Genomic DNA, 27,110 nt, shown 5'->3' on the forward strand with positions numbered 1-27,110 from the left:
AGTCAGCTGAGATGCCGAGGAGCGCAGCAGAGCTCTTGGCTGCCTCTCTAGCTCTGATCAGAGGGGGAATGTAATGATCATTGAAGACAAAAGTGCTCAGAAGAGACATTAAAGTGTGCACGAGTGTAGGCATTTGAAAAAGAGAAATGCTTTGCTAGAACAGTTCTCCAAAAGAAAAGCGCATCTTGGGGGACAGAAGAAGATAATACAAGCACCTGATTGTGTTCATTCCTACGATGGCGTATGCAAAAAACACGGGATTGTACTCAACATCAGAGCCTCGGAGGTTGAAAAGCCCTGGAAAATAAGAATGCCAAGAATCACAGTCCTGGTTCATCTTTTGCAACACTACAGGAAGCCAAAAATAATCTCAGCAAAACACAGTCAAGCAATGAGTTGTCAAGGGTGCAAGCTGTGGATCCAGCTCCCACTCAGCTATCCCACATCCCGCTGTTTTTGCGGCAATCCTAAATTTTTGCCAGGAGATGGCACCAGAACTACAGTTTAAACACCCATCGGGCAAGGAAATCGGGGTTTAACTTCTAAAGGAGGCCTGGCTTGGGAGAAAGTTGAGTACAGGCAAACAAGCTAAGAATATATGTAAAAAGAAGTAATATTTGCCATTTCTGGTCTGTGTAATGCAATAAAAGCTTCGCTCTCAACAGCCAGAAGACTTCAAAGTTACAACTAATCATTTCATTCCACTCCTTTTGACACTTGAGGGAAGAGGGAGACACAAGAGGCAAGACTAAAATGCTCCCCAAAGGCCTCTGATTTGGGTGCCCCCAACATCTCAGATTCAGACTGCATAGTCTTAGGGGTTTTTTCCCAAAGATTTTATTCTGCACAACTCCAGGCAAATTCAAGAGGAAGTAAACGTTCAGCATCTCCAAACTCCTGATTTTAGGGTCGAATAAAAACCCCAGGGTATCCAATTAGCTGAAATGAGTTACTCAAGCCAATAAGGCCAGCCAGCAGGACAGCTGGGAAAAGAACCAACATGTCCTAAATCACAACCCAGCACTGTATTCACCGAGCTGTACAATTCTGCTACAGAAGTAAAAATAGAGTTTGATTCTCCCCAGGGAAGGAGTAGGTCACTTGAAAGCAGGAAAGAGCCACAAAGAACTCTTTACTGCATGGATACAAACTTCCTCGCTCAGCCGACTCCCAATGCAGTAAGGAGGCAACAGCCGCCTCTGTGGCTCGTTTTCTGTCCTCAGAAACTTATCTGGAGTTTAACGCAGTGAATTGAATTAGATAAAACCAAAGACAACTACTCCCCACCTCAGGACAGGAAATCAACCAGGCACCCAGCAATCAGCTTCTCTCATGACCTCCTCTGGTCCATCTTAAAACCCTTGATTCATAACCAAGCTTGGCTTTGCTGGAGACATTTGATCTGAAACTACCTCAGGGCACCAATTTATCATTAATTTAATTGGAGATGTGCCTGAAAAGGTGAGACACGCAATCTCTGCTCACTCCTCCCTAGGGAGGAGTCATATTCAGCACTCTCAAAAGTACTTTTTTGCATAAAACAAGCTCTTTGCACAGTGTCCCAGATCCAGAAGAGCACACAGATCCCAGCAAGCTGGCTTCACCCAACACCAGAGGCTTTGCGCTAGCAATGCTGGAGCTAGGAACCCACCACCTTCATTTCTACCTTTTCAGATCTAACACAGGGCAGAGACATTAGCAGTACTCACATCCTGCCAGTGCCATGTTCCCACTGCACCAGTCTGTTCACTGGTGATCTTTGCACAGAGGATACACAGCACTAGTAACAACAGTCCTGGGGAAAACACTGCAGTTTCTGGCTGTTCTCCCTTTCTACACACTGGGCTGGGAGCCAGCTGGTAGAGACCTAGTCATCCTGGGGCCCCAAACACAGAGAGGACTCGCTAGTGGAACCCTGAGACCCTGGTTTGAAATGATCTGGAAATACAAGCTGAGCCTGGACTTACTTGTTTTAAGTAAGGCATTTGCCAGACACTGGAGAGGTAGAGGGTGATTTAAAAGGTCGTGATAATTAGGAAGATTACTGTGAATGCTGTGCACCCCACCCTTGCTTTATGTATACTAAGCCATATGTTGCATTGCTTTGTTTATCGCCCAGCCTCCACAGTCTCCATCTTTCCACAGGGTGAGGCAGCATCAGGATACTTTACTGCCAAAAAAATCTCACAAGTCTTCTTTTCCTACAAACTGCCTCAGGCTTTATATATAACCTTCCTTCTCCTTGCCTGGGCTGTTTTTCAAAGGTGGTGATTAGCTGCATTTCCTGGGCCACAAATGTACTCAGGAACTGCACTGGTGTAATAAGGGACTGTGTACAAATATAGGCTCACTGTTTGTGACCTGTTACTGCCATTGCACTTGAAACAAGTTAACTGACTTCTAAGAAACATGTTGGCTGTCACAAGTGCCCCTCACCGGTGCAGAGCTCTTCTTTTCAAGGCCAGAAGGGCATTTATTTTGTAGGAATAACTGAGAAACAAGATGCAAATACTTACATGCTACTTCATCCAAGGCTGTTACCACAAACCATGGGACTTTCCTCTCAGCCATTTTTGAACGGAGGGCTACAATTTTGTCTCTCCAGTTGACCCCTGAAAAACACAATGTGGAAAGCTACACTCACCAGATTTGCTGGGGATAATGACATAAACACAGATCAATGTATTGGATTTTGGAGGTACCCAAAACACACTCTGCTTGTGCTCCTCTCTCCTTCCCAATAACTGATATGAACTCTCTCGAACAAGATGCCCTCCAGACATCCATAGATTTGTTTTGAAGTTATCTAGCTTCTAGTAAATGGTTATTTCAGGTTTTGAGGATAAGCGGGTCATTAGCTGAGGTCTAATCACCTACCTGACCTATTCATACCACATCTTACTGTGCTGCAGTAGTGTTTTCCTCTTACTTTGTAAGAGGAGACAGGGCAGCAGAAACAGTCCTTGTCTACTGGGAGTTAAGCTTCTCACCTGTGTAACTCAGGTCGAGGGTGATGAGAGGCTTGCAGGGGCGCTGAGGACGGTCTGTCCAGATTGTATCAATCAAGTTTTCTTTGACAGGCACAAGGTCATGGCCAGCACTTCTCAAGGCTTTGGACATCCTCTTCCATTGGTCTGTCAAAGGGAAAAGAGTCACGAGTGATGGCTTTAAAGAACGCACACTAACTCAACAAATCCGAGTCTTCTCCTTTCCTTTCAGCCTCTCCTTCTTACCATTCTTTTAAAAATACAATGCAAAAGCTATTGTAATTACAGTTCCACAAACACAGCCACAACAACCAGCAGCTGGCAGAGAATCTTGCAGCTCTGGAGCCTCATGCTTGGTCCAGCTGAGAGACAGAAGTCACTGGACAAGTGACCCCTGCGGCTGCCATAAGGGTGTCCTCTATCCCAGTGCAGAACCATGCTAGATCTAACAAGATGAGATAAGAGATGGGCTTCCACACAACCACAAAACTGATCCTTAGCCCATCTGAATCAAGTAAATGCCTCCCCTTGCCTCAGTGACCTTTGGATTGGGGCCTCATGTTCTGAAGTACAAGTAGATGAATATTCATTCGTCTGATATAAATGGTACCTCTCCAGGAACATGCTTCCTACAGGGAGAGATGCAGAGATGCCAAGACCATCAAGCAGAATTAGCAGTGTGAGTTTTGTCTAGGTGTTTCGGCTCACATGCCAACCAAGACACTCAGCAACTTTGTAGAGAAGAGCTCGTGACAAGCCACAGCACAGACAAAAGGAGGCGGATCAGGTCTCTGTTTTTCAGATAAGGTCACCGCAAGCCCAGAGTGTATTCTCATCCCTTGTGTTTTGGAGTCAATGCACTGCCACTGAGCCTTGCGATACATGCCTAAAACCAAAATTCAACCTGTTTTGCACAACAGTTGAACCCACCACCCCATCTGGGCTGAAACACGGTTAGCTAGACACCATTACACAACAGCTTAGCCAGAGAAACAAGGAAGCAAAACGTAGTAGCCCAACCCAGAATTATAAAATAAAGTAAAACCAACCAGCTGGAATAATGAAAGGGTCCACTCCCACCTTCGAGCCTTCTGGGAGGACACTTACTAGCCAATCCTCCTGAGTTGGTGTATCTTTCAGACCTTTATGGATTCAAAAAAAAGAGAGTTTCAAAGAAGCAGTCATACTGAAACGTTCCCATACTACCCAAAATGTACAAGCTAATGCACAGATACAACTACTAATGAATGTCTAAACCCATGAGCAAGAAGTCACAGGACTCTAAACCAGAAGAAGCAGTGCATCCAAGATGTCCCTAAGCCCCTGCATGATGGGGTATCCAGACAGCCCAAGCTGTAACATGCGTTAAGTGACCAGATAGCCCATAACTGTTCTCAATTTATCAGCAGAGCAGTATCCCAGCCTCTTGTGTACCCAGTTTCATGAGTGTCCAGTTGTTATCCATTTGATGTGCAGCTTGCAGGAAGTAGCGTCCATCAGTCCACATCGCTGCATGCTGTTCAGTTACTATGGCAGTACCTAGGAAGGAAGGCAGAAAGATGGGTGATTTAGAGGTGGGCAGCCACCATGCAGAGACTCAGACAGCAGGGAGAATGTTTGAAATGCACCTCAGTTCCCCAAAAGGCAGCTCTGCTCACTGTCCAAAGTCAGTCCAGTTTCAGTGGAGATATTCACTGTTTCCCCTGTACCTCCAAATCCATTCAGAGATAGCATGAACAAGGATGCTGCTTAATTAATTGCCTCAGATGAACTCAAACATATCTCAGCCAGCCAACGAAACTGGGTAAATGAGACTTTCCAAACCTCCAGTAACAGAGACTGTAGTCTCCGCTTGGCAGTCGTCACAATAACGCATACTCAGATTCCATCCCATCTTCTTATGGGGAGGAAGCCTGGGCTCCGGCCATCCACAAGAAAGAGTTGTTACTAGGCTAGCGGATGTGGGTATCACTCCCAGCTGTCATCTGCACCCCTTTTCCAAATGCTACAGGTCTACCAGAGATGGCTAAGTAGGAAATACACAAAATTCTGCTAGCTTCAGTGCCTGTCCCGCTCCACTGTCTCCAGATGAAGGGACACAAGCAGACAGTGACATCTCAGCAAGGTATTCAAGCTTCCTTGCCCTTGGCAATAAAAAAAAACATGACACAAACAGAAACTGAATCCAAGTCTTCAGAGTCTCTGCATCTTGACCGTGCATTGTCACCAGAAGCAAAGCTCAGATTAGCAGAGCAGAGTTTCCAAATATGAATTAATTGTTATCTAACCAAACCCTTCCAACAGAAACCCCATTTTAAGCTGCTTCCGCCTGTAAAGACGAAGCAAGAAACTCAAAGTGAGTGGCTGCATGAAACCTCACTGATTCACTGAGTGCTAGGCTGGGAACACAGACCTTCCAACTAAATAACAAGGGCCAAAAATAGAGAGGAAGGTTTTGAAGAGGCCATGCAGAAGGCGTGAAATGAACAGAGGATTGATGTTATCCATTAACAGCAGCCCACAGCCCTGGCTTTATCGCCTTCCACGTGAGGTCCCAGAGTAGTTCATAGGAACTGATGAATGGACCCTCCAAACACATAGGTAGTAGTATTTATTAATCCGATTTACAACTGGAGGCAGGCGAAGGAAGACCTCAACAGACTAAAATGACTTTCCAACAACCACACCACAGAGTAAATTGCAGAGATTAGGGTACAGCCAGGGTAAAAACTAGGTCTCTTGAAACACGGACCTATCCAACAGCCAAGAAAACATCCTGTCTCAGCAAGACAAGCAAACTTTTCCACAGCGTTCAGTTTCCAAATGCAGTGTTTCTGGCCCTGGTTCTGTTTAAACAGAAAGGCTAGCTAAAGCCTATGCACTATTCACCCAACCCAAATGAGCAATGTGAAAATCTGTTCATACTGGCCGCACATCAAAAGAAATGACCATAGGTTACAAGCACCACAGTAAACAGTTAACAGGATTTTACTTTACAAGGGGTTCATTCAGGGGTCAAACGTTTTCTGAAAACTTGTTATTGCACTGATATTACATAATTCCAGCGGGTAGCCAAGATATAATTCTGCAGATGCTGAAATGGGAATAAAACAGTCCAAACATGCCAGCTAGGTTTCCTTTTCCATCCCACCTCTATGTCATGAATGAGACTATTTCTTTAAAGAGGAATTATGTACACTAGCAAGAATCTAAGTTCTGGAAAAGTACCTGCAGAGCCATCAAATCCAGAGATGAACGCCCGTCTGCAATCACAGGGTGCAATGTACTCACTCTAGAAAACAAAAGAGGCAGCAATTATTTATAGCAGCAGGAGAGTAAAAAGATCAGCTGATGACAAATACTTTGTTAAGTATTTTCTCCTAAAGGACACCACAGGAGAGAAAGAAATGAGTTAAAAAATCCAGGCTCGACTCCACTGGAACATTTAATCATCTGCGATTATACTGTATTTATGTCCAACTGGGTTGGGGTTTTTTTTAAGCTCCAGCACTTTTCTCCCACAAAGTTCTGTAAACACTGAAGTGCTTCAGAGTTTGCAGATGTTTATTTCACACTCAGCCTCCCCTTTGGGCAACAAACAAAAGCTGCCTTTGAAGCTGCAATGTGAAAGGAAAAGAAAACAGGAGCACCCCTTAATCTTGGAGACCAGAGTAATCAGCACATCAAATCTGTAAAACTTGCTATCTCCAGTGAAGTCTCCTCACTGCATTCATAACAATTCCTTTAAGACTTCCCTTTCCACAACAATGAAATTGAAAGAAAATCATCAAGGTGGTAAAACTGTGAAAACTGTAAGCCTTAGGACCTTTCATAATGCTGATGCTCTCACTTCTTCTTGCCTACTCAAAACCTGACGACACAAGAAGCCACCAGATCGTGGTCTGGCGAGTAAGAGGGGAACCAAAATGAAATTCTAATCCCAAACCCATCACAACCTGTGTTTGTGGACACATCTGTCAGCAGCATTATAGAACAGCCTGAAAATGCACAGATACCTGACATCCACAGGAGCTCCCAAAATTAAAAGAACAAGCGTATCCTGAAATGCCCCACGCACCATTTTTATGGAATCCCATTCTGGCAAATTTGCAGGTCAGAACTGCTGAGTAGTCTTGTTAGTTAATGACCACAACTCAGCAAATCAACTTAATCCAGGCTGACAGCACTGATGTTTGAGTTGCAAACCCTCTGGATTTGTACCTTACAAATGGTCTGAAACCAAAGACTGTTCCTCTGACCATTATGTTCTCTGCCCCAAGCTGTACTGTGGCCAAAGAAAAACTTTGGGGGCTGAGCTGAGAAATCACAGCCCAATTGTCAGGTGGTTTTAGTTCCACTGTGATGGATACTGCATTTCTTTGTCTCTGAACAGGGCTATTTTTAAAATCACACGATCATTAGAAAATACTCCCCTCCAACCTGTTACTCTTCTCTGTTATAAAGAAGGCAGAGGGTTCAAAGCACAGAAGTGATCAAAAAGCACAAATCACAGCACCTGGAACCAATTCTTTATTTATGCTTCCAATCACCCCCCCAGTCAACAACCCTCCAGAACAGCTATGTCTTTCCAATCCTGGGAGATGTCCTAGGCAACAGATACCAACCCTTCACCTCTAACATTTTGAAACTAAGCCCTGGGACAGCAAAACCCATGGCACAAAAGAGGATCAAACTGAATAGCTTTCGCACCCTGGCATACACTCCCAAGAAATCACCTATTTTATCCAACCACTCTTATGTTTTAAGAGTTAACAATGAGGCAGGTGGGCTTTAAAAGTGACCACGAGGGATCTGGAGGGGAAGATGGTTCATTCATCTGTCAGTCTGAATTCTTGCATATCCAACTGTTCTGTTCCATGCTGCAACCCCCACTGTGCAAAGATGAGCCCATGTTTTGCACGAGCTAAAATTACAAGGGGAACACCTGCATACGCCACACAAAGTACAATCCATACTACAGTCAGAAGAAGATATTTTCATTGGGCTTGTCTTGCAGCTCCAACAGCTTTGAACCTGACCCTCCTCATGCCTTTCACACCTGCTTTCAATCACCCCCATCAGTCCTTGACATGGAGCAAAACTAGGGTCTGCATCACAGAAACCCTCAGCTATGGCAGGAAGAATCCCAAAAAAATCAGTGGTGCTTATCACCAGTCTGCATGGTTGGGCCATTAACATGTTAATGCTTCTTCTACACTAATGTCAACCAAAATCCGCAATGAAAAGTGCAGCGCTCTGCCCTTAGAGCTAAGACACTGATGCCATCAAAAAACAAACACTGCTGTGTACTTGGAAGGAGGTCAGTATTCACTGCCAAAAACCTAACTGCATTGGTAAGATCTGGAACAGGTCACTGCAACCTATGCACAAGCTGTCTGTTTCTTTATAACACCACTGATTCCTCAGCTCAGAACAAGTGTGTGTCAAAGGAGCCAGCCAAAGACGCATCTCCGCCAACTCAAACAGGGGCCCAGAGTTGGACAGGTGATGTGGAAGACCAGCCAGATCTGACCAAATTTGTTTTCACTAAGTTAAGGCCTGGGGGTGCAAGCCAAGCCCAGTTAAGCTGCGACTGGCTCCAAACTCAAGCTCTAATCCAAACATCATTCTCTCCCATTAAGAAAGCTCCTCCAATCTCTGAATATTCCTATATGGGCAAACATCAGATTCAATGTAAACTGCATGACTCAACATAAAAATGGATCCTGCATTTACCACTGCAACACTCCAAAAGTTCAGACAGACATTTCTTATCAAACCACAAAGGACTGGGGTGCCTCATTCCCCAAAGCATGGTATTTCATACCTTCATGATCCTTTGACAACTCCAGACGCAGGATCCACCCAACGCTCATGAAAGAAAGCAGAGTTCTTTGCATGGACTCCAGCCCACTGTTGGCTGGGACTGCCCTTGTTTCTCAACAGCCTTTGGACCACCCAGGTCCCCAGGGAAAGAGTTTGTTTCTTCTGTTTTCTTACAACCAGAATTAAAAGTTTCAAAAATTAAAGCAGCCATCATTTAGGGCTGGCTGCAAGAGCCACAAATCCAAGGCATTAGTAGCCTTGGTTAAGACAGAGTCAGAACCAGTTGTGTTTGAGCTCTGCAAGTCTTTCAGCTCCTTACACAACTAAGCATGGAAAGCAAAGGATACAACTGGTGTCAGTATTATAACCTAAACCTTCTAGCCTTGGCAAGAAAACCAATATGAAAAGAATCATAGAACTCAGAGCTCAAACATTTCCAGTGTTACAAAGAGAAATTACTCAGCAAGTTGCAGTACTGGAGTGTATCAGCATCAGTCAAATTCAGCAGCTCCTTTGCAATCTAGAAGAGAATAAAGTTTCCCTCGATCTAAACCCTGTGTTAGCAGGGTAAAGCCCTCTTCATTGTCAAGTTCTCTGATGCGGATCCCAGGACAGCCTCAGGAACAGCTGTGAGAGGCAAGGACAGCAATAAGTAGATTGGGCTGTGGGGAGGAAATGGCTCAAGCCACCAAAAGCATAGGTATCATTAAACCACAGTTTTTTGAGTCATGGAGGGAACTGCCTAAGAGCAAAATGTGACTGCAGAGCTGTATAGTTCTTATTTGCGTACAGGAAACAAACACTTGCTTGAAACATGGGGAGGCTGCAAATCTCATCTCATCACAGTTTACCTGGAATCAGTAAGCCTGTTCTTGGATCAACAGGTGTCCAATGCCTAAAACTGCACCAGTTCCCAAACCTCGTAGACAACCCCCTGCACTAGCTAGTCAGGAGGCGCCAGAATCAGCAGCTTTTAGTAATCATTTCTGTTCAGATAGGTTTGCTCTGCAGAGAAACCTGACCAACTCACCCAGCAGGAAATAGCAACATGGAGTTCTCCGCTTAACTGCACTCTGTCAAGGAAAAGAAAGCAAGAGAAAAACCCAGAAGACCTGAGGGTCACATTCTTCAACTCACATGACAGCATTTAACATCTAGTGAAATGAAACCGGAGTTATATATGGATGGAGGCAGCTTGAGGCAGGAATGCAGAAGACAACAGCAGCTGCAGAAATTGCCTTCCCTCTACCTGCCCAAGTTTGGATCTCCCTAAGAGGAAACACAATGCTGCACACACGGTCCCAGGGCACAGGCAAGTCTGGACCCAGCTCAGCTCTGTGCCAAGTCAAGGGCAAAGGTTCCTATTCAGTTGCATTTTGCTCTCGTGCACCCTAGCGTAAAAGGGAGCTTTGGGTGTGAGCCAGGAAAGCTTCAGGTCTTTTGTTTCCTGAAAATGGCTGAGGAGGGAAAAACCCTTTGCAGTTCTCGGGTCTCCTAACAGAGTGAACAGAAGAGTGAAACTAGCATATGAGCAGGCAGGGGAGGTGAACAGCAGTTCAGCAACTCAAAATTCATGTCACAGACTACAAAAATCTTAACAGCAGTAGAAGCACACAACAGTTACCACCATAGGTTACCACCCTGGGCCCAGACTTCCCCCCTTTTTTCCAAGCACAGAACAAACTGATGCAGAGCAGCACTGGAAGGGAAGTGTCATTGCGGCCTGTTCTATCCCTGCCTTTCCAATGGCTTCACTGTGTGGGATCTGAAGGGCTTTAGCATAAGGCAATTCCAGCAAGAACTGGATCTAGCAAAGGGAAAGCTCTGCAACTAATTCTTCACCCCCTTTCTTAAGAGTATGTGTTGATTAGGATGTGTTAATGGGGAATCTAACACCCAGATAATGCCTTTTCCTCCCCTTCTTCCCCACAGCCGGGATGGGGTCAGCAAGTGCTCTGGCAAGTCCCCTGTTTTGCAGCATGAGCTCCTCAGAGAAAATCTGACGAGAAGCTGCTGGTGGAATATCCACACTGATTTGTTACAAGAACATAAAAACCTCAGTCTCCTGAGTGGACTCCAGAAACTTTTTCCAATACGATGTTTCTCAGGTTACCTAAGCTTTTATGCTAGAACCACTAAAGTTAGTGAATGAAGGATGGCTTTGTTAATCCCCTGGCTTTTATTTTTTGCAGGGAAGGAAAGTGCAATCATTCTGATAAAACATCCATCCATACCTGGTGGGCATCTCCAGAGGGCACTATGTAGGCTTGGACGGGTTCCTGGACATATTTGGGACTCTTCATGACCTGCCGCAGTTGCTTCAGCAGCTCTGTTGTAATTTTTGGACTCATTTTCCTACCTGCAAATAAAACAAAGCACAAAACTTCAGAAATTCTCCAGCTGTCCCAGGCCACTCACGTACACCCTGGAAGCCACGATCCCAGGAAACTTCCCTGCAGGACAACTGTACCAACATCACCTCTCTCAGCCCAGAACTTCTCCTGTCCTGTCACTTCATTCATGTTCCTTGAGAATGAGGGATCAGGTTGAGGTCAGAAAAGTCAAAGCTGGTCTTTCCTGTAAAGGATGTTTCCCACCTGGTGAAGGACATGCATGCCCATTGGTGATACACAAAAACTGATCACACTTGCCAATGCTTCTTGCACGAGGGCAGCACCAGGAACTGGGGCACCTCAGACACGCCCTGTGATAGCCAGGAAAGGTCTTGGCATGTGCTAATGATGACCCCCCAGTTCCCATAGATCAGAAGTAACCCTACCCACCACATGCACAGAGAGAAACTTTCAGTCTTTTCACCCTGGAGGCAGAGATACTGTGGCTTACATGCCACAGGAGCACAGGCTGCTGGGAGAGCAAGGCATGCACATCAGGAACCAGTAGAACAAATAAACCAGTTAATGCAATTTTCAAAAGTTTCACTATAGTCCAGTGTGGATTGCTGACCATATTAACTCAGATGAAAGACATCTGCTCCCAAGAGCATACACAGGGATGTGTTCACTGGCCTCACTTACCTCCAAACTGCATGCTAGTTCACCTAGCAAGAACACAACTATAATGAGAAGAACAGCCTGCTGAGCTCTCACGAATGACTACCAGGAGACAACTAGGGAGGCCTAAAAGAACTTTTGGCAAATGCTTTGTGGATCTCAGCTGGTATCAGGCAGGCAGGGTGGGGCAAAGGCTTGACAGACGACAGCAGATCAGAGGGAAAAACAAGGGCACAGGCCGATCACCCTCCATCTTTGTCACTGCAGTGAACACAAGCCTCTCAATTTGATACCCATAAACCATCAATAGCCAGGGCTAAATATGAGCATCACATACAGTGATGCATCAGGCCATGTCGCTGTGCTGGCACGAGTGAAGGCTGAAGTGGAAGGCACCAGCTGACTGCAGAGAATGTTCAAGCTGTGGGGGAGGTCTGGCCCAGAATCCTATGACAATCAAGTAACCTGAACCTCTTCAGAGGTTCTCTCCATCTTTTCTTCACCCACATCTCCAAAGGGTGCCCACAGTGGGATAATCCCCTTCCCATTTCTCTATCTATTCCTTTCACATTTTTGAGAACATGCTGGGATCTTACAACTTTAATTGTGTCACTTTCCGAGGCAAGGTGGGTAGGCTGTGTGCTGCCTGAATGCCACGCTATACAGTAATTTATTCTGACCGGTTCATTTCACAGCTCATTTCATAGCCACCTCCATAAACAAATAATAGACAGGATAAGCAAATAGTATGCAAGTTTCAAACATTTTTTGCTTATCCAGGCACTTATTCTATTTACACCTCAGCAATTACCAGGAGTCCTAAGAAACATTATGGTCTTATGCCAAAACACAATAAGGCACAGTCCCTGCCCTGTGACATTTTCCACCTAAATGGGAAGACAGAAAAGCTGCCTCCATTTCACAAAACATTGCAAGATATGATTTGACCAAGATCGCACAGCAGCACCGTGACCAAGTCAAGAACTGAAGCAAGATCTGATGCATTCAGGTGCAAAAACCTCAACATCTTCTCAAAGGAAGTTTAGAGCTCAGCAAGCTTGCATGTGACCAACCATCCACCCACAGGTACATTGTGTTTTAGAACCCAGACCACAACAAGTAAATCAAACTCAAAAGGCACCATACATTTGGTATCCCGACTCTAGTGCCTTCACCAGGATTAGATTACACCTCAGATTTGTTCCCAGGACAAATTTCATAGTTTTATATAACGTCTGCAAGCTACACCGAACTTTATTATACCATGATTGTTTCTGCCTGCCCTCTGTAAACATTTTATAACATTGCTGCTGATTTATGTTTAGACAAAGGAAAAACACAATGGAGACAGAGCAACAACATAGTGACTGGACAGCAGAAAAGAATCTCTTTTTACAAACACATAAGGACACAGCTTCCTTTCTTGACCTGTGCTTTCTCCAGGAGCCTGAAACTCATTTAAGTAGGCAAGCAATGACAAGGCTCTGCCTTTTAATAATGCTTCTTGCTGACAAGCCATGGTTTTCTTACCGATCAAGAGATTCTCTCAAGGACAAAAAAAAAATCCTTTAAAAAGTATTCTCACTGTTGAAAGATTTGCTTCCAATATTAAAGATATATCTAATCTAGATTACCAATAAAACCCATATGAAAGGGGATATCTATTTTAGATAACCCCTACAGTATAAGAAATCACTTTAAAATAATCCTCCACAAACTTCCCAACATAATTGTCTTCAATTTCCAGTGAAAGAGAAGCTATTTTCTCACAGATATTTCAGTAATTTACTCTAGTCCCCCTATAATTTTTATCAGGTGACTTTTCCTTTTTTGACCATGATTATAAGCCTCTACAAAGCTAAAGCAGTTTCTCTATCATTATTTAATCACTCCAGTGACTAAAACAAACCACAGATGAAATGAAGGTAGTGCATTTAGCAGTGCAAGAAACCGCTCCACCCCCTGCCCTAACTGCCACGTTACCTGCCTTCGTAGTTCCTCTCGTCTGGAAGCCTCTTGCCTCTGCTCACACAAAATACCATTCAGCTTTTCGCTTGGCCTTCATAAGCTCCACTGTGCCTGAGAAATCAAAGGGCAAAACTGAAGTGGCTAAGAAACTTTGCCCCCCATAAAACATTCACATCCCCCAGCAAAGAGCTGAAAATGCATTAACTGTACGTTCCACTGGTGAGATTAGAGATGCACTGAGGATGAACCACAGGGCAGCAGGGAACCTCAAGGGCCAGGCACTTGCTAGTCAAGACTTAACGATTAAATCTTGCAAGAGTATGCTGTTTCATGCCAATTTGTTTTTGCAATCATTCTGTCGGAGGGTATGCCCCATTTTATAGATGAGGAAACTAAGACACAGCAGAATTAACATGCAAATATCACTGCAGCACGATGGCAGCTGACGTGGGATCCCAAAACCTGCTGCTGTCTAGACATACATAACCTCCCATATCATGGCAGGAGGGTTGGAACTAGATGACCTATAAGGTCCCTTCCAACCCAAACCATTCTATGATTCTATCTACACCTTACTCAGACCACAGGAGCCAGTTCTCAAAATGCCCAGGCCAGATCCTGCCTGGATAGCATCTCCATCAGACACACAGGCCAAAAAGTGACTGCAAAAATGCTGCTGGAGGAAGCAGACATGCCCTCCTGCCTCCCACATGTGCAGAGTGATGGGCTGCTGCAACCCCAAGCGCCAGCAATGGCAAGAGGAGCCAAGAGGCCCACATTGTCAGGGCGTGCGTCAGTGCCATGGCGGGGAAGGGAGGCAAGGCCAGGAGGTCAGGCTACATCTGGGTCTGCCTGTAGCTGCTGTGTTAGACCACCAAGTGTTTATGTCCCGTTTGCTTCGAATACACTCGTCCTTCTGATAATTTCCTCATCATTTTTTATGAATAAATTCATTCAAATTAATTATGACTTGTTTGCTTGGGATACACTCAACCTTCTGATAATTTCCTTGTCATTTTCTCTTTAATAAATTTGTTCAAATTGATTATCCTAGAATCATAGAACAGTTTGGGTTGGAAGTGATCTTAAAGATCATCTAGTTCCAATGCCCCTGCCATGGGCAGGGACGCCTCCCACTAGATCAGGCTGCCCAAGGCCCCATTCAACCTGACCTTGAACACCTTCAGGGATGGGGCAGCTACAACTTCCCTCAGAAACTTGTGTCAGTGCCTCATCACTCTCATGGTGAAGAAATTCTTCCTTACGTCTAGTCTAAATCTGCCCCTCTCCAGTTCATACCCATTGCCCCTAGTCCCATCACTACAAGCCTTTGTGAACAGTCTCTCTCCAGCTTTCTTGCAGCCCCTTTCAGGTACTGGAAGGTCACTATAAGATCTCTTTGGAGCCCTCTCCTCTCCAGCTGAACAAGCCCTCAGCCGGACCTCACATGGGAGGTACTCCAGCCCTGTCATCATCTTTGTAGCCCTCCTCCGGACTCATTCCAACAGCTCCACATCCTTCTCATGTTGAGGATTCTAGAACTGGACACAATATGAGGTCTCACAAGAGAGGAATAGAGGGGCTGAATCCCCTCCCTCGCCCTGCTGGCCACGTCGAGGTTCTCATCGACCAGCACCCCAACTCCTTCTCCGCAGGGCTGCTCCCAATTATGTCCTGTTTGCTTGGAATACACTCATCCTTCTGGTAACTTCCTCGTCGTTTTTATGAATAAACTTGATTGAAACGACCACCTAAGCTTGCACCGCCAGTAAACAGCGACGCTGCCTCAGCCCCCAGGCCGGGCCGGGCCTCAGCCCGAGCCCTAGCTTGCCCGCCGCTCGTCCCCACCCCGAATTCACCGAGACCCCCAGCCCGGCCCGCCCCAAACCAAAGCGGCCCCGGGCAGGGCCGAGCGGGCCGCCTGGGCCCGGACACGCGGCGGGGCCCGGAGGCCGAGGGAAGGCAGAGCGGGGCCCGTCCCCGGCCTCGGCCCCCGCGCACCCGCGGCCCCCGCCCGCCGCGCCTCACCTGCCGCCCGCCCGCCGCGTCACGGGTCACGTGGGCCCCGCGCCGTGACGTCACGGGCCGCGCGCGGCGGGGGGGGCGGAGCGGGAGCGGGGAGAGGGACGGGGACGGGGACGGGGACGGGGTCGGGACTGGGAATGGGAATGGGAATGGGGACCGGGACAGGGACGGGGACCGGGACCGGAGCGGGGATGGGGATGGGGATGGGGATGGGGATGGGGAAGGGAATGAGGATGGGAACCAGGACTGGGACGGGAATGGGGATGGGGACCAGGGTGGGGATGAGGTTGGGAATGGGAATGGGGACAGGGACCGGGATCGGGACCAGGACCGGAATAGGAATGGGGACGGGAATGGGGACCAGGATGGGAATGGGGACCAGGAATGGGATGGGAATGTGAGCGGGACTGGGCACAAGGGCTGGGACCGAGACCTACACCGAGACAAGGACAGGGACGGGACTGGAACTGGGAATGGAACAAGGACGAGGGCCAGGAGAGGGTCAGGGACGAGGATGGGGACCAGGGAAGAGGGCCAGGAGCGTGAATGGAACCAGGACAGGAGTGGATGAGGGCTGGGAACGGGACAGGAACAAGGATGGGGACGAGGACTGGGACTGGGAACAGGAGCAGGAACCTGTGGGCAGCAGGGTCGGGAACCTGCCGTGGCACCCCAGTAGAGCGAGCTGCGAGTGCTTTGCAGAGGGGAAAAACAGGAGCGGAGCAGGTCGCCTGTTGCTGAAGCCTCGTCTGTGCTCGCTTCTGCACTGCGTTGCTCTCATACCTCCGAACCTGCTGTCTGGGAGAGATGAACATGAGCCAGCACTGTGCCCGGGTGGCCAAGAAGGCCAGCAGCATCCTGGCTTGTATCAGAAATAGTGTGGCCAGCAGGATCGTGGCCCGGCACTTGACGCTTGCAAGGCTGCACACTGAATCCCATGCTTAGTTTTGGGAGAAAGATGCTACAAGAAAGACATTGGGCACCTGAAGCATGTCCAGAGAAGGGCTGAAGGGTCTGGAGAACAAGTGTTTAGAGGAGTGGCTGAGGGAACTGGGCTTGTTTAGCCTGGAGGAGAGGAGGCTGAGCGGGGACTTTATTGCTCTCTACAACTGCCTGAAAGGAGGTTGTAGTGGGGCGGGTGCTGGTCTGTTCTCCCCTGTTACAAGTGATAGGATGAGAGGAAATGGCCTCAAGTTGTGCCAGGGGAGATTTAGATGGGATATTAGGAAAAATTTCTTCACTGAAAGAGTGGTAAAGCACTGGAATAGGCTGCCCAGGGAAGTGATGGACTCACCATCTCTGGAGGTGTTCAAAGAAACGTGTAGATTTGGTGCCTCGGGACATGGCTTAGTGAGCACAGCAGTATTGGGCTGATGGCTGGACTTGATCTTAGAGGTCCTTTCCAACCTTAACGTTTCTGTGATTCTGCCACCCTGTGCAGCTCTCTGCTGTGGAATCCTTTCTCAAATGGTTCTGGAGTAAAATCTGGGGCATAAATCAGCACAGCATAACTTGTAATGCAACAGAAGATAATAAAAGGTCTGTCCAGCAACCAGCATCCCAGCATTGTGATCCAATGACTATTGGATGGAGATGGAGCTGCAGGCTGTCCCTGAGGAGGACTGAGAGAGAGGAAAGGGGGAGGCTGGTGACCACAACTGTTAGAGTAGGAAGAGTTTTCTTTCCCTGTTAATTTCCTTGGGTGAAGCTATTTGCTATTTCCCAAGGATTGTCATTCCATCTACTATCCCTGCTCACGAGGGACCCATACGGTCTTGGCAGTCTGGGCTGGAAAAACCCATTTAGATCATCACATCAGTACTTCCCTCAGGGTAAACTACACTCATGTTTGCTTTTGTATTACAGACCACGTTATGCTCACCCCACAGAGTATTCGCTGAGAAGATTCATTTCTTGGAAACCAGCCAGCATCCAGCAATGCTTGTACTAAAGCACATGTCAGGACATTTTAAGAGCGCTGCAACATTGACACAACGATCGCTGTGATCATCTGTCGATGGTGAACTCTGCAGCTGAATCCAGTCAGGCTTGTGAAATGGTCCTTTCAGCCTCCTCTGACTCATAATAATTTGGGGTCAGATTTTTGCATTTGGCTGCAGCTCTTAATAGAGAGTTGTGAAGAGCTGCACCTGCCGGAGCTCTGCACCAGCCCAAGGAAGGGGGATGGACAAGCCCAACACGTTTCAAATGGTCAACACGTGCCTTTCCAGCTCTCCAAGTAGTGCTGCTCCACAAGAATGCCTTTTCCTCCCCCGTGTTTCCCTGCTTGTGCACGTTGTACCCAAGGGAACAGGCGACTGACCACTCGTTGGTCTGGTCCACGTGCTCCACGCTGGCTTCCCAGGGGCTAAGAGTGTCTGGCCTCTTCCCTTCCTGCTTTCAGTTTGGCTTAATTTAAGACAGTGGTTTAAACACAAGGTAATCTTGACATCTGTGCCAGTTAAATTGTTTGGTTGGTTATTTTTTTTGTGCCAGCGAATCGTTATTAAATCTGTTCGGGTTAGCTAACGGACTGTGGGATCAGCAGCAATCCAATGCAGGGAGGAAAGAAAATATATCTCCTGTGTGGGAGTATGACTTGGGGAGTGGCCACAGCATGAAATAAGAAGGCTGCTTACAGAACCCAGTGTAGCAGGGGAAGGACAGGGCACGGGAAAGCTCACCATCTCCATCAAACTTGCTTCATTAATTCCTCCAGGTCTGAGATGACATCCTGCCTGTGAGGAACTAGTTCAAAGAGAGCAGCTACAGCATGATTGTAGATCTGTTCTACCTCCTCTAGCTGCCCTATAACCCCATGGAGAGAAGGGAGCAAACCAGGAGGATTGAATTAGATTGCATTCCTCTACTTCAGTCCCAGCTCAGGGCAGAAATAGCAGGCACTGCTGTGGACAGGTTATCAATGCGGTATTGGTGCTTCCCTGTAATTTAAAATGAAATAAACTAAGCAATCACTGAAAACACCTTACTATGTTGTTTGGTGACCAAAATGTGTTCCCATTCTGCCTTTTGATCAAGATCGTGATTTAATAAAGGTTAAAAAAAAGTCTGCATTCCCCTCTCCCAAAAATCTGCCAAAGGAGGAAGAAAATAGAAGGAAAAACATTGATTCTGCAAGATCTTCTTCGTTGCTATTGAGTACCAGGTATTGCAGAGCCACATTGTGAAGGCCTCTGTACTAAGAGGTGACTTCTAACTGGTTTTGGCTTGTAGAGCACTGCAATTTAAACTTAATTTCCTTCTCTTCCTTCTAGAATCTGGTAGATTGGTGCTGAGACATGGCCCATGTGGAGGCTGGTGGATACCCAGGCTGAATGATCCAGTTGCTGCTGAAGGCTTTGCCCGGATAAGAACAGAGGACAGCACTATTTATTTCATTTGAATAATACATGACTAATAAGTTAAATAAGAGAAAGTGGAATGAGCTTTCCAGTAAAATGTTTGGTGCATGTTTCCTGGGCATTTGGGGTCTGTGGGAAGCTTTGACGTGGCCCTAATGAGCTTGACAATGTAGATAATGTAAAATACTTCAATAATTAATTAGTCAGGTGGTGCTGTCTATGGTGTATAATCTGAAATGCTTAAAGAGATGAAACTGTCCTTTCTAAGCAGCTTTTCGATCTCAACTAAAGCGGTGCAAGTTCTGCTGCAAAGATGTTTTATGAAAGTGCTTCAATATACCTTGCTTTTAATTAAACTGTCTTAATGGGGCTTTTATGTTCTTATAGTGCTGTATTTGCATTAGATTACAAAAGACAGGGGCAAGGGAAGAAGACCTGACAAGTAGCAACCAAAATTGCCGAAGACCTACTTTGCCAAGTGACAGAAACATTAACTCTGTTGTAACCTTGATCCATATCAAGTGATCAAGGCCAGGAAATAAGCCACAAAACAACACCTGTTATCTTATCAACCCTCCTATACCCATGCTATCTTTATTATGGTTGTAACATTCGTTTCATTCACTCACCTCTTCCTGGTACCTGTGAAGTTTAGACTCCTGTTTTGCAGTCTAATCCCCCAGGATGCCCCTGCCCGTAACGCAAGCCTCCAGCCTTTTCGTGGTGGAAGCTGTTTGCCCACATTGGTAGGACCACAGCATTGAAGGCTGATGCGGTGACCCGTCTGCAACCAGGACACATCCCTTTTCCCTACAAAGTGCCTTTGGTGCTGTGGGAGACAGCAATAGGATGCGGGGATCTGTGGCAGACGGCTGAGCATCTGCACGGCTCTCTCCAAGGGCAGGGAAAGCTACAACTCAGATCTTGCTGTGAGCCTGGCTTTTGGATCACCACATTTTGGATCACCTCCAGCATGCCCCCAGCGGCTTGGGGCATCTCCTGGACACCAGCAAAGTGAAAAGATGATGTCAGTCCCACTTTCCCACCACAAGGACTGGGCCATTGCCATGATCTCACAGCATCCCTGCCACCACTTGCAAGCCAGGGAATATCTTAGGAGACCTCTGTGGGGTTATAGGTAGGGATGGAGACCACTTTCCCAGGAGTAGGGCAAAAATATGCTTTTGCGAAGTTGCAAACATGGCCAACCAGCCCTTTCCATCTGTGTGACAGCACTGGGATTGCCTGGATAAGAACTGACTCAGTTGTATTTGTATTTTGCAGGGGCTGTCCTGCAAACCGTCACATGCCAGTTGTTTTACTCACAAAAGCCCCGCAGTGAGTGTGGCCACGGTCATGCCTCATGGCTCAGCAAGGTCACATCCTTCCAGCCTGAAGGCATGCCTGTGTCCACGTGGAGAGAGCAAGTATTTTAAGTACGGTTTTCTTCCTATTTCCACCCCAGAAAATTACCTAACAACAATTAATGCCGGTGTTTTGGTAGTATATAACAGCACCTCTGTAATGTGCCAAGGCATGGAAGAGCCTGAGAACAATTCAGCAGAAAATTGCTTTTATTTTAAGCATTCAGCTCTGAGTTAAATGGAGGTTTCAAACATGTGACACAAGTACTTTTGGATCACATTTAAAATAATTTTTGTATGTTTGGAAACAATGAAACTAGAAACAGCAACAACAAATTATGTGTTTGGGGGAAAAAGATAGCAGGGAGAGAAGGAACAAACATATCTAGAGATCTTATCTTACTTTTTGTTGGGAGGACAATTTATCCAGCCAGCACTGGAAGTTGATCATGGTTGGGTGGTTCCCAGCAGCTGCAACTGGAAAGGAAAGGGAGGCAGCAGCAGTCCAGGTAGATATCCTTGTACTTCCAAGTCTGCTCTTTTCAGCTAAATACCAGATGTCAGGACTTGACTTGTAAACCTTTAACAACAAGGATGAAAATGAAATGTTTGCTGAGTTTTCTGGCTGGCTCTGTTTCCATACCAAACAATGCACACACATCCCTGCTCACCTGCACTCGCCTCTTTGCAAGTGAAATGTGAGCCTCACGGCAATTTCCAAGACCTCTTAGTTTTCCCTTGTCTGCTCATGGGAAAATCTAGATCTAATGCATACAAAAAAGACCATGATGGTCACTCATGCCCTGTTAAGTGCTTTACAACATCATTTGTTCAGCTTGCATGAAATTCCATGTTGCTAGGGAAGTATGTCCTAATGAACTGGATATATTTACGGATATATCCCATACTGAAATATGAAAAATCATGCTTATTGTACAACAAAGGCTTTTATTCAGTTCATATGATGCCTCCACTTACACTGTTAGGTCCCACTCCTCTTCCTGTCCACTCAGGGGGTGACCAGGAGCTGGAAAGTGGCTGGAAAGCTGCCTGGTGGAAAAGGACCTGGGGGTGTTGGCTGACAGCTGGCTGAATATAAGTCAGCAATGTGCCCAGGCAACCAAAAAGGCCAACAACATCCTGGCTTACATCAGAAATAGTGTGGCCAGCAGGACTAGGGAAATGATTTTCCCCTGGTACCCAGCACTACTGAGGCTGCACCTCAAACACTGTGTTCAGTTTTGGGCCCTGCATTACCTGAAAGACATTGAGACACTAGAGCATCTCCAGAGAAGGGCAGTGAAGCTGGTGAAATGTCTGGAGCAAAAGTCCTGTGTGGAGTGGCTGAGGGAACTGGGATTGTTTAGCCTGGAAAAGTGGAGGCAGAGGGGAGACCTTATTGCTTTCTACAATTAGCTGAAAGGAGGTGGGGTTAGTGTGTTCTTCTGAGCAAGAAGCAACAGAACAAGAGGAAATGGCCTCAAGTTGCACCATGGGAGGTTTAGATTGGATATTAGGAAAAATATCTTCACCGAAAGGGTTTTCAAGCATTGGAACAGGCTGCCCAGGGAAGTGATGGGATGACCATTTCTGGAGGTATTTAAAAGACAAGCAGATGTGGTGCTTGAGGAGATGGTTTAGAGGTGGAGTTGGCAGTGTTAGTCTTATGGTTGGACTCAATGATCTTAAAGGTCTCTTCCAACCGATTCTGAATCCTGCCAGGGCTTGGATTAGTGGCAATTCTGCTCCGAGCAATGCTAACCTGAGTCTCTCCCCACTATTGACCCTGCTACCAGTCTTGCCTGGGGCTGCTTAAGGGGTTCAAGAGTCTCTTCAGAAATGTTGATGGACAAATGGATATGGGCAATGCAAACAACCTCATTTCCTTAGGAAGCCAGTCACCAACCAGGTACGTATTTCATTTCGCATTGCCACACCTTTGATATGCATCTGGGATTGCCAGTGATAGACCAGACATAGACTTTGTCTCCAACTAACATTTGCAGTGTAGTAGAGATTTATTTGTAAATATATATAAGGGCCACATTTTATAAGCCCTGACTCCCACCTAAGTCACTGCCTTTGTGAGTGAGGCCCACTCACCTGCCGAAAAATCCCTTGGGCCTGAACGTGTTGAAACAATTTGGCATCCCGTGCTGTGCAATATATTAAACGACTCACAGTACAAGAAGCAGATGTTTATTCCAGTGGGTGCAGGAGTCCAGACACAAAGTATTGGGTTCCTGTCTGTCTCAGATAACAGGACAAAGCGGAAAAGTTAGGATTAAACATTCTACAGATGTCCCACAAAGAACTGGTAAACCTTAAAAATGTAGCCCAGGTCCTGTAGCTGGCCTTACAGAGTTGCTGTGCAGCAGTCCCAGGTTGCAATCAGCACTCAGGCACAAACCTGGATGCTGGCATGTGCCTTGCATATTAAACCAAAATCTGAGGCTGCTTGATTGCTTTAGTTCAGTGCCTGGCCACAATTTATAACTTCCATGCCTAAGGATCTGTAGCTCGTGTCCATGAGATGTCTGGGACCATCTGAGACCCCGTCTATGATATCTCAGGTCTTTGGGCACTGCCACCAGAGATCAAAGCGCAGAACTGGGCTTTTCAAATGAGCTGCTTTCCTTAAAACAAAGGCTCGTGATGTTTGATGCGTTATGTTTATCTGTGAAAGCAAAACTCTAGATTAGGAGACAGAAAAACTGGGCTGATGGTTTTTTTTTTCCAAATGAAACATGAAATGTGAGGAGCTCGAGGGAAGTTTGGGGCTGGGGTGTCCCCAGCTGTCAGTATGGTCAATGTTTACTCAAAAGTCTGTACAGGAGAAACTATGAGCCTGAAAAAGCAAATGAAGCAGTGAAAAGGGTTCCTATAGAAAGACAGGGCATGACCAGGGATGCTCCTTGACTACAACTTTTCTGCCATGCACTAATTCTGTTACCATCAGCAGGAAATCATTGCCCATGAGGGACCTCTTTGGAGTATTCTCCAAAAGACCTGGGGGTCTGGGCAGTGTGCTTAGGGTCTCTGAGGGATCGCAGCCTCCGGCCCCGCAGGGTGCAGTCACTGGAAAGCAGTGTGAGATCAGACCTCCAGCCAAATACCCCTGGTTTAAACCCTCGGTTCCTGCCACCTGCAACCACTGTCCTTTGGCTGGCAGCAACTGCGGAAAATGGAAAGCACCACTTTTACATTTTAAAATCTGTCTAAACAAACAGTTCTTTGCTCAGGCAGAGCTCTGCCTCCTCTCACATCTCACTAAGTGCAGTATCAGCCCAAGTGCTTCCTGGCTGCAGAAGCTGTGCTTCACTCATAAAGGAGGAAAGATCTGCTGCTTCTTTCCTGTTCCTGTTTGCATCCCTCACCGTGCTTAAAATGTGCTGTATCCTGAGTTATTCTTAAACAAGCCTTCCTATTGTTTGATTCACTGGTTATGAAAAATGTCCCTTGGAAGAAATATGACCCATGCAATGGAAAAGTGAGAATGATGTTAAGTCTGCACGAGATATCCACGGCTGTGACATACAGGAAAAGGACGAGTGCTTTTCACTGTCCTCATGAATGAAGCCACAGGAAGGAGGTGTGACAGGGCAGTGGGTGAGCTGCTGAGAAAATTCCATAGTTCCTGATGTTACACTGGCTCAATTTACATCCTCACCCCGCATTTCCATTGACTGAAAATGTTCCTTATAAATTAAAGGCCTCCTCTGGCACCGAAAGCCTTGTCTCTGCAGAGTATTTTTAATACCTAACACCAGTGATTCAGACCCGATTTGTGACATCTGTGTCACGATGCTCTGTGCTGAGCAGAATTGGATAAAATGGAGATATTTATCAATGCCTTGCACATCTCTCCACACTAGCACTGCTTCTTTTTTCTCGTCAACAATGCCAGCTGAGTATTAGCAAGAGTGGGAGAAAACACTTGTGCTGACAGAGACCCAAAGTGCCTCTCTGATGGCTGTGGTCTCCTCCCCAGGAGGAGCAGAGTGTATTTTGTCATGCAGGGTGTATTTTGCTGGAGCAAAATGCTGCAGCTTAAGGCTTGGGGCAGGCAGGCACTGAGCATCACTGGGCGCATCCTGCAGTCCAGAGTGTTTGGGGTCTGCTGCTGGAGCTCTGAGCCCCACGCTGTCCCTGTGGTCACTCAGCCTTTTATTCACCCAGCACCACTCTCTGTGCTGCCCATTGCCAAGCTCCTTCCTGTGCCTTGGCACCTCACTCCTGGAGGCTGCTATCATGTGCAAAAAGGATGAAGAAGTCAAAACAAGCACAGCCAGGATTCTCATAATATTGCTGCAGCTCTGCCAGGAAACAGACTGTAAAAGTTCCCGTATTTAAAGCTGGGAGATGAGTTTTATTGTTAGTAGTTGTCATAGCAACCCGAGGTGCTGGAGAGTAATACGTGCTCGGCGCGTTGCAACAGACTCTGACAAGTTCAAGGCTGTTGCCTTGCTGCTAAATCTTGTTGCCAAGGCAATGCAACATAAGGAAAGAGCCTAGAGAAATGAATTCTGCTGACAGCTCGTGCCAGCAGGCTCAATCTGATTAAAAGGGAACTTTTGAAAGTTACACTAACTTAAATAGCGCAACAGCAGAAGAAGGGAAAGGGGAGAATGGAGATGGAGGAGAGGATCTAGAGGAGGAGCAGTGGGTTAGTGTCAAGCAACAGGTAAAGGAAAGCTTTCAGTTATCAGTGGCTGGATAGGATGTCATAGCCTGTAATGCAAGAAATATGCCAGATTTTGGAAAGGATTAAAAAAAAATCTCAAAATTCTCAATTTTAACATTTGTTTAACTTGGGCAGTACTGCTGTAAGTTGAATGGGAACTTTCTTTTTTCCCCCAATTGTGTTGACAGCAAAAATTGTTTCCTCAGTTAATTTGTTCAGTGAAGTGGTTATTGTTGCTGCTGTAGTAAAAGCCATGAAGTAGCTCAGTTAACATGCAATTTTATGTTCATTTCTAGCATTTTTAAGCATGCATTTAGCGGCAGAGAGGAATGGTTGGACTCAATGGTCCAAGAGGTCTTTTCCAACCTGGTGATGCCATGATTCTATGATTCTATGCTTCATGGCAAAATGAGAGCTGGAAAAGAGATGAGGCTGAGAGCTGATAATTCTCTCCTGATTATGATTCACTGTTAATGTTGACAGTATGCTCTGAGTACTATCCCAAGGATCACAGAGACAAAATAGCTGATTGGTGCCAAAGAAGTCAGGTAATTAACTTAATTTTGACTACCAATACAATAGTTTGACATGTGCTATCGGATACTAGGGTGCTAAAATGCCAGTACTACTGAAGTGCCTCAAACTGATACACAACAATCTCAGATGAACCTGTTGACTTGTCTATTGATTTGTGAGTAAAAGCATACTATTTCTTCAACAATTAACAGACCAGTATTCTGATTCACTCCTACTTACATCCCATGCATTTTACATTTTCATAGACTATCGATAGCTGAAAATGACCTCATGTTTTCCTATTCAAGGACTATTTAATCACATGCCTCTTACAGTACAGCAGCAATGTACAGTAGTATGCCTGAGACCACCAAGTGCCCTATGGGGGAGTTTGTTGTCCTGGCACCTGCTGTGGATTGTGGAAAAGCCAAGTCTGTGAGTACTTTGTACTGTTTAAAAATGGGAAACCAAGACATAGGAAGTGATTTGCCAGTTGTACTGGAAATTTTTGTGTGTACAAACAGGGGCAGAGTCATCTTCAGTGACCTCCAGAAAATTAAAGCTTTTATTTACTGTGATTTATTTTTGTACTAATTTGAAGTTCTTAAGACAGGAGCCAGAAGCAGGCAGGTGACTGGTCACATGCTTGTAACCATCACTTGTTTTTCAGCAGCTAAATTATATTCAAAGAAGCTAGCAATATGTTACTTGCAACCTTACTACTGTTTCTGGCATTTTTCCACAGTCGTCATGGCTAGCTGTGAGGTATTGTATGATCAGAAAGAAAAGGAAAACATGGTTCAGGCAATTGTGAAGGGAACGTAACACTGCCTCAGGGGATGCATTTATCTGAAGACTGTCCATCAGATAAAAAAGCGTGAGAATCCTAGAATGAGGCATGAGCGTATTTTTGAATAAGAAAGCAAAAGGAAGCTCTATTTTTAGTCTTAGTTGAATTTCTCTGCTGGTGATTCCACACATGGTGTTACTTCTTAATATAACCAGGAGAAGGTTTCAAAGTCTTCCAGAATATCCTTCCTTTTTCTGAAGAGATGCATACACAGAAGTCTCGCTATTGAAAAGACAAAACCATATGGTCAGGTCACACAGCGACATCAACACTTATTTGATCTGCAGGATCCCAGAGCATTTCCAAGGCCTGGCTGTCCTATCTGGAGGTCCCATCTGCCCTTGATGCCTGTGACAATAGGGCCCTTCTTGGAAGGTTGCTAGACCATCTTACCACGCTGAGCATGTTGTGTGATGTCTCCTCCAGGACAGATGGGATGCATAGAGGAAGCTCACGCCGCCCGAAAGGAAACCACGGCTGAATCGCACTGCAGCTAAGTGCACCTTGGCACACTCCA

General features: G+C 46.1%; 1 protein-coding gene across 4 annotated transcripts in view; it reads right to left on the reverse strand.

The window, feature by feature from the left end:
* Nucleotides 1-15,873, reverse strand: part of XPNPEP1 (X-prolyl aminopeptidase 1) — a 29,973-nt gene extending 14,100 nt beyond the window's left edge. For 2 of the 4 annotated variants that reach the window (XM_069864311.1, XM_069864314.1), the window contains exons 1-8: nucleotides 13,808-14,085; nucleotides 11,048-11,172; nucleotides 6,216-6,279; nucleotides 4,422-4,526; nucleotides 4,037-4,129; nucleotides 2,991-3,134; nucleotides 2,517-2,612; nucleotides 216-297 (exon numbers count right to left, since the gene is read on the reverse strand). In XM_069864311.1, the coding sequence (XP_069720412.1) occupies nucleotides 216-297; nucleotides 2,517-2,612; nucleotides 2,991-3,134; nucleotides 4,037-4,129; nucleotides 4,422-4,526; nucleotides 6,216-6,279; nucleotides 11,048-11,164 (701 nt within the window). In that variant the 5' untranslated portion in view covers nucleotides 11,165-11,172; nucleotides 13,808-14,085. Of the gene's footprint in view, nucleotides 1-215; nucleotides 298-2,516; nucleotides 2,613-2,990; nucleotides 3,135-4,036; nucleotides 4,130-4,421; nucleotides 4,527-6,215; nucleotides 6,280-11,047; nucleotides 11,173-13,807; nucleotides 14,086-15,820 lie in introns of those variants that run through there. The other 2 variants (XM_069864312.1, XM_069864313.1) reach the window with 2 other exon arrangements.
* Nucleotides 15,874-27,110: the final 11,237 nt, after the last annotated feature.

This window comes from Phaenicophaeus curvirostris, chromosome 9 (assembly GCF_032191515.1).
Source record: "Phaenicophaeus curvirostris isolate KB17595 chromosome 9, BPBGC_Pcur_1.0, whole genome shotgun sequence".
Taxonomy (NCBI): Eukaryota; Metazoa; Chordata; class Aves; order Cuculiformes; family Cuculidae; genus Phaenicophaeus; species Phaenicophaeus curvirostris.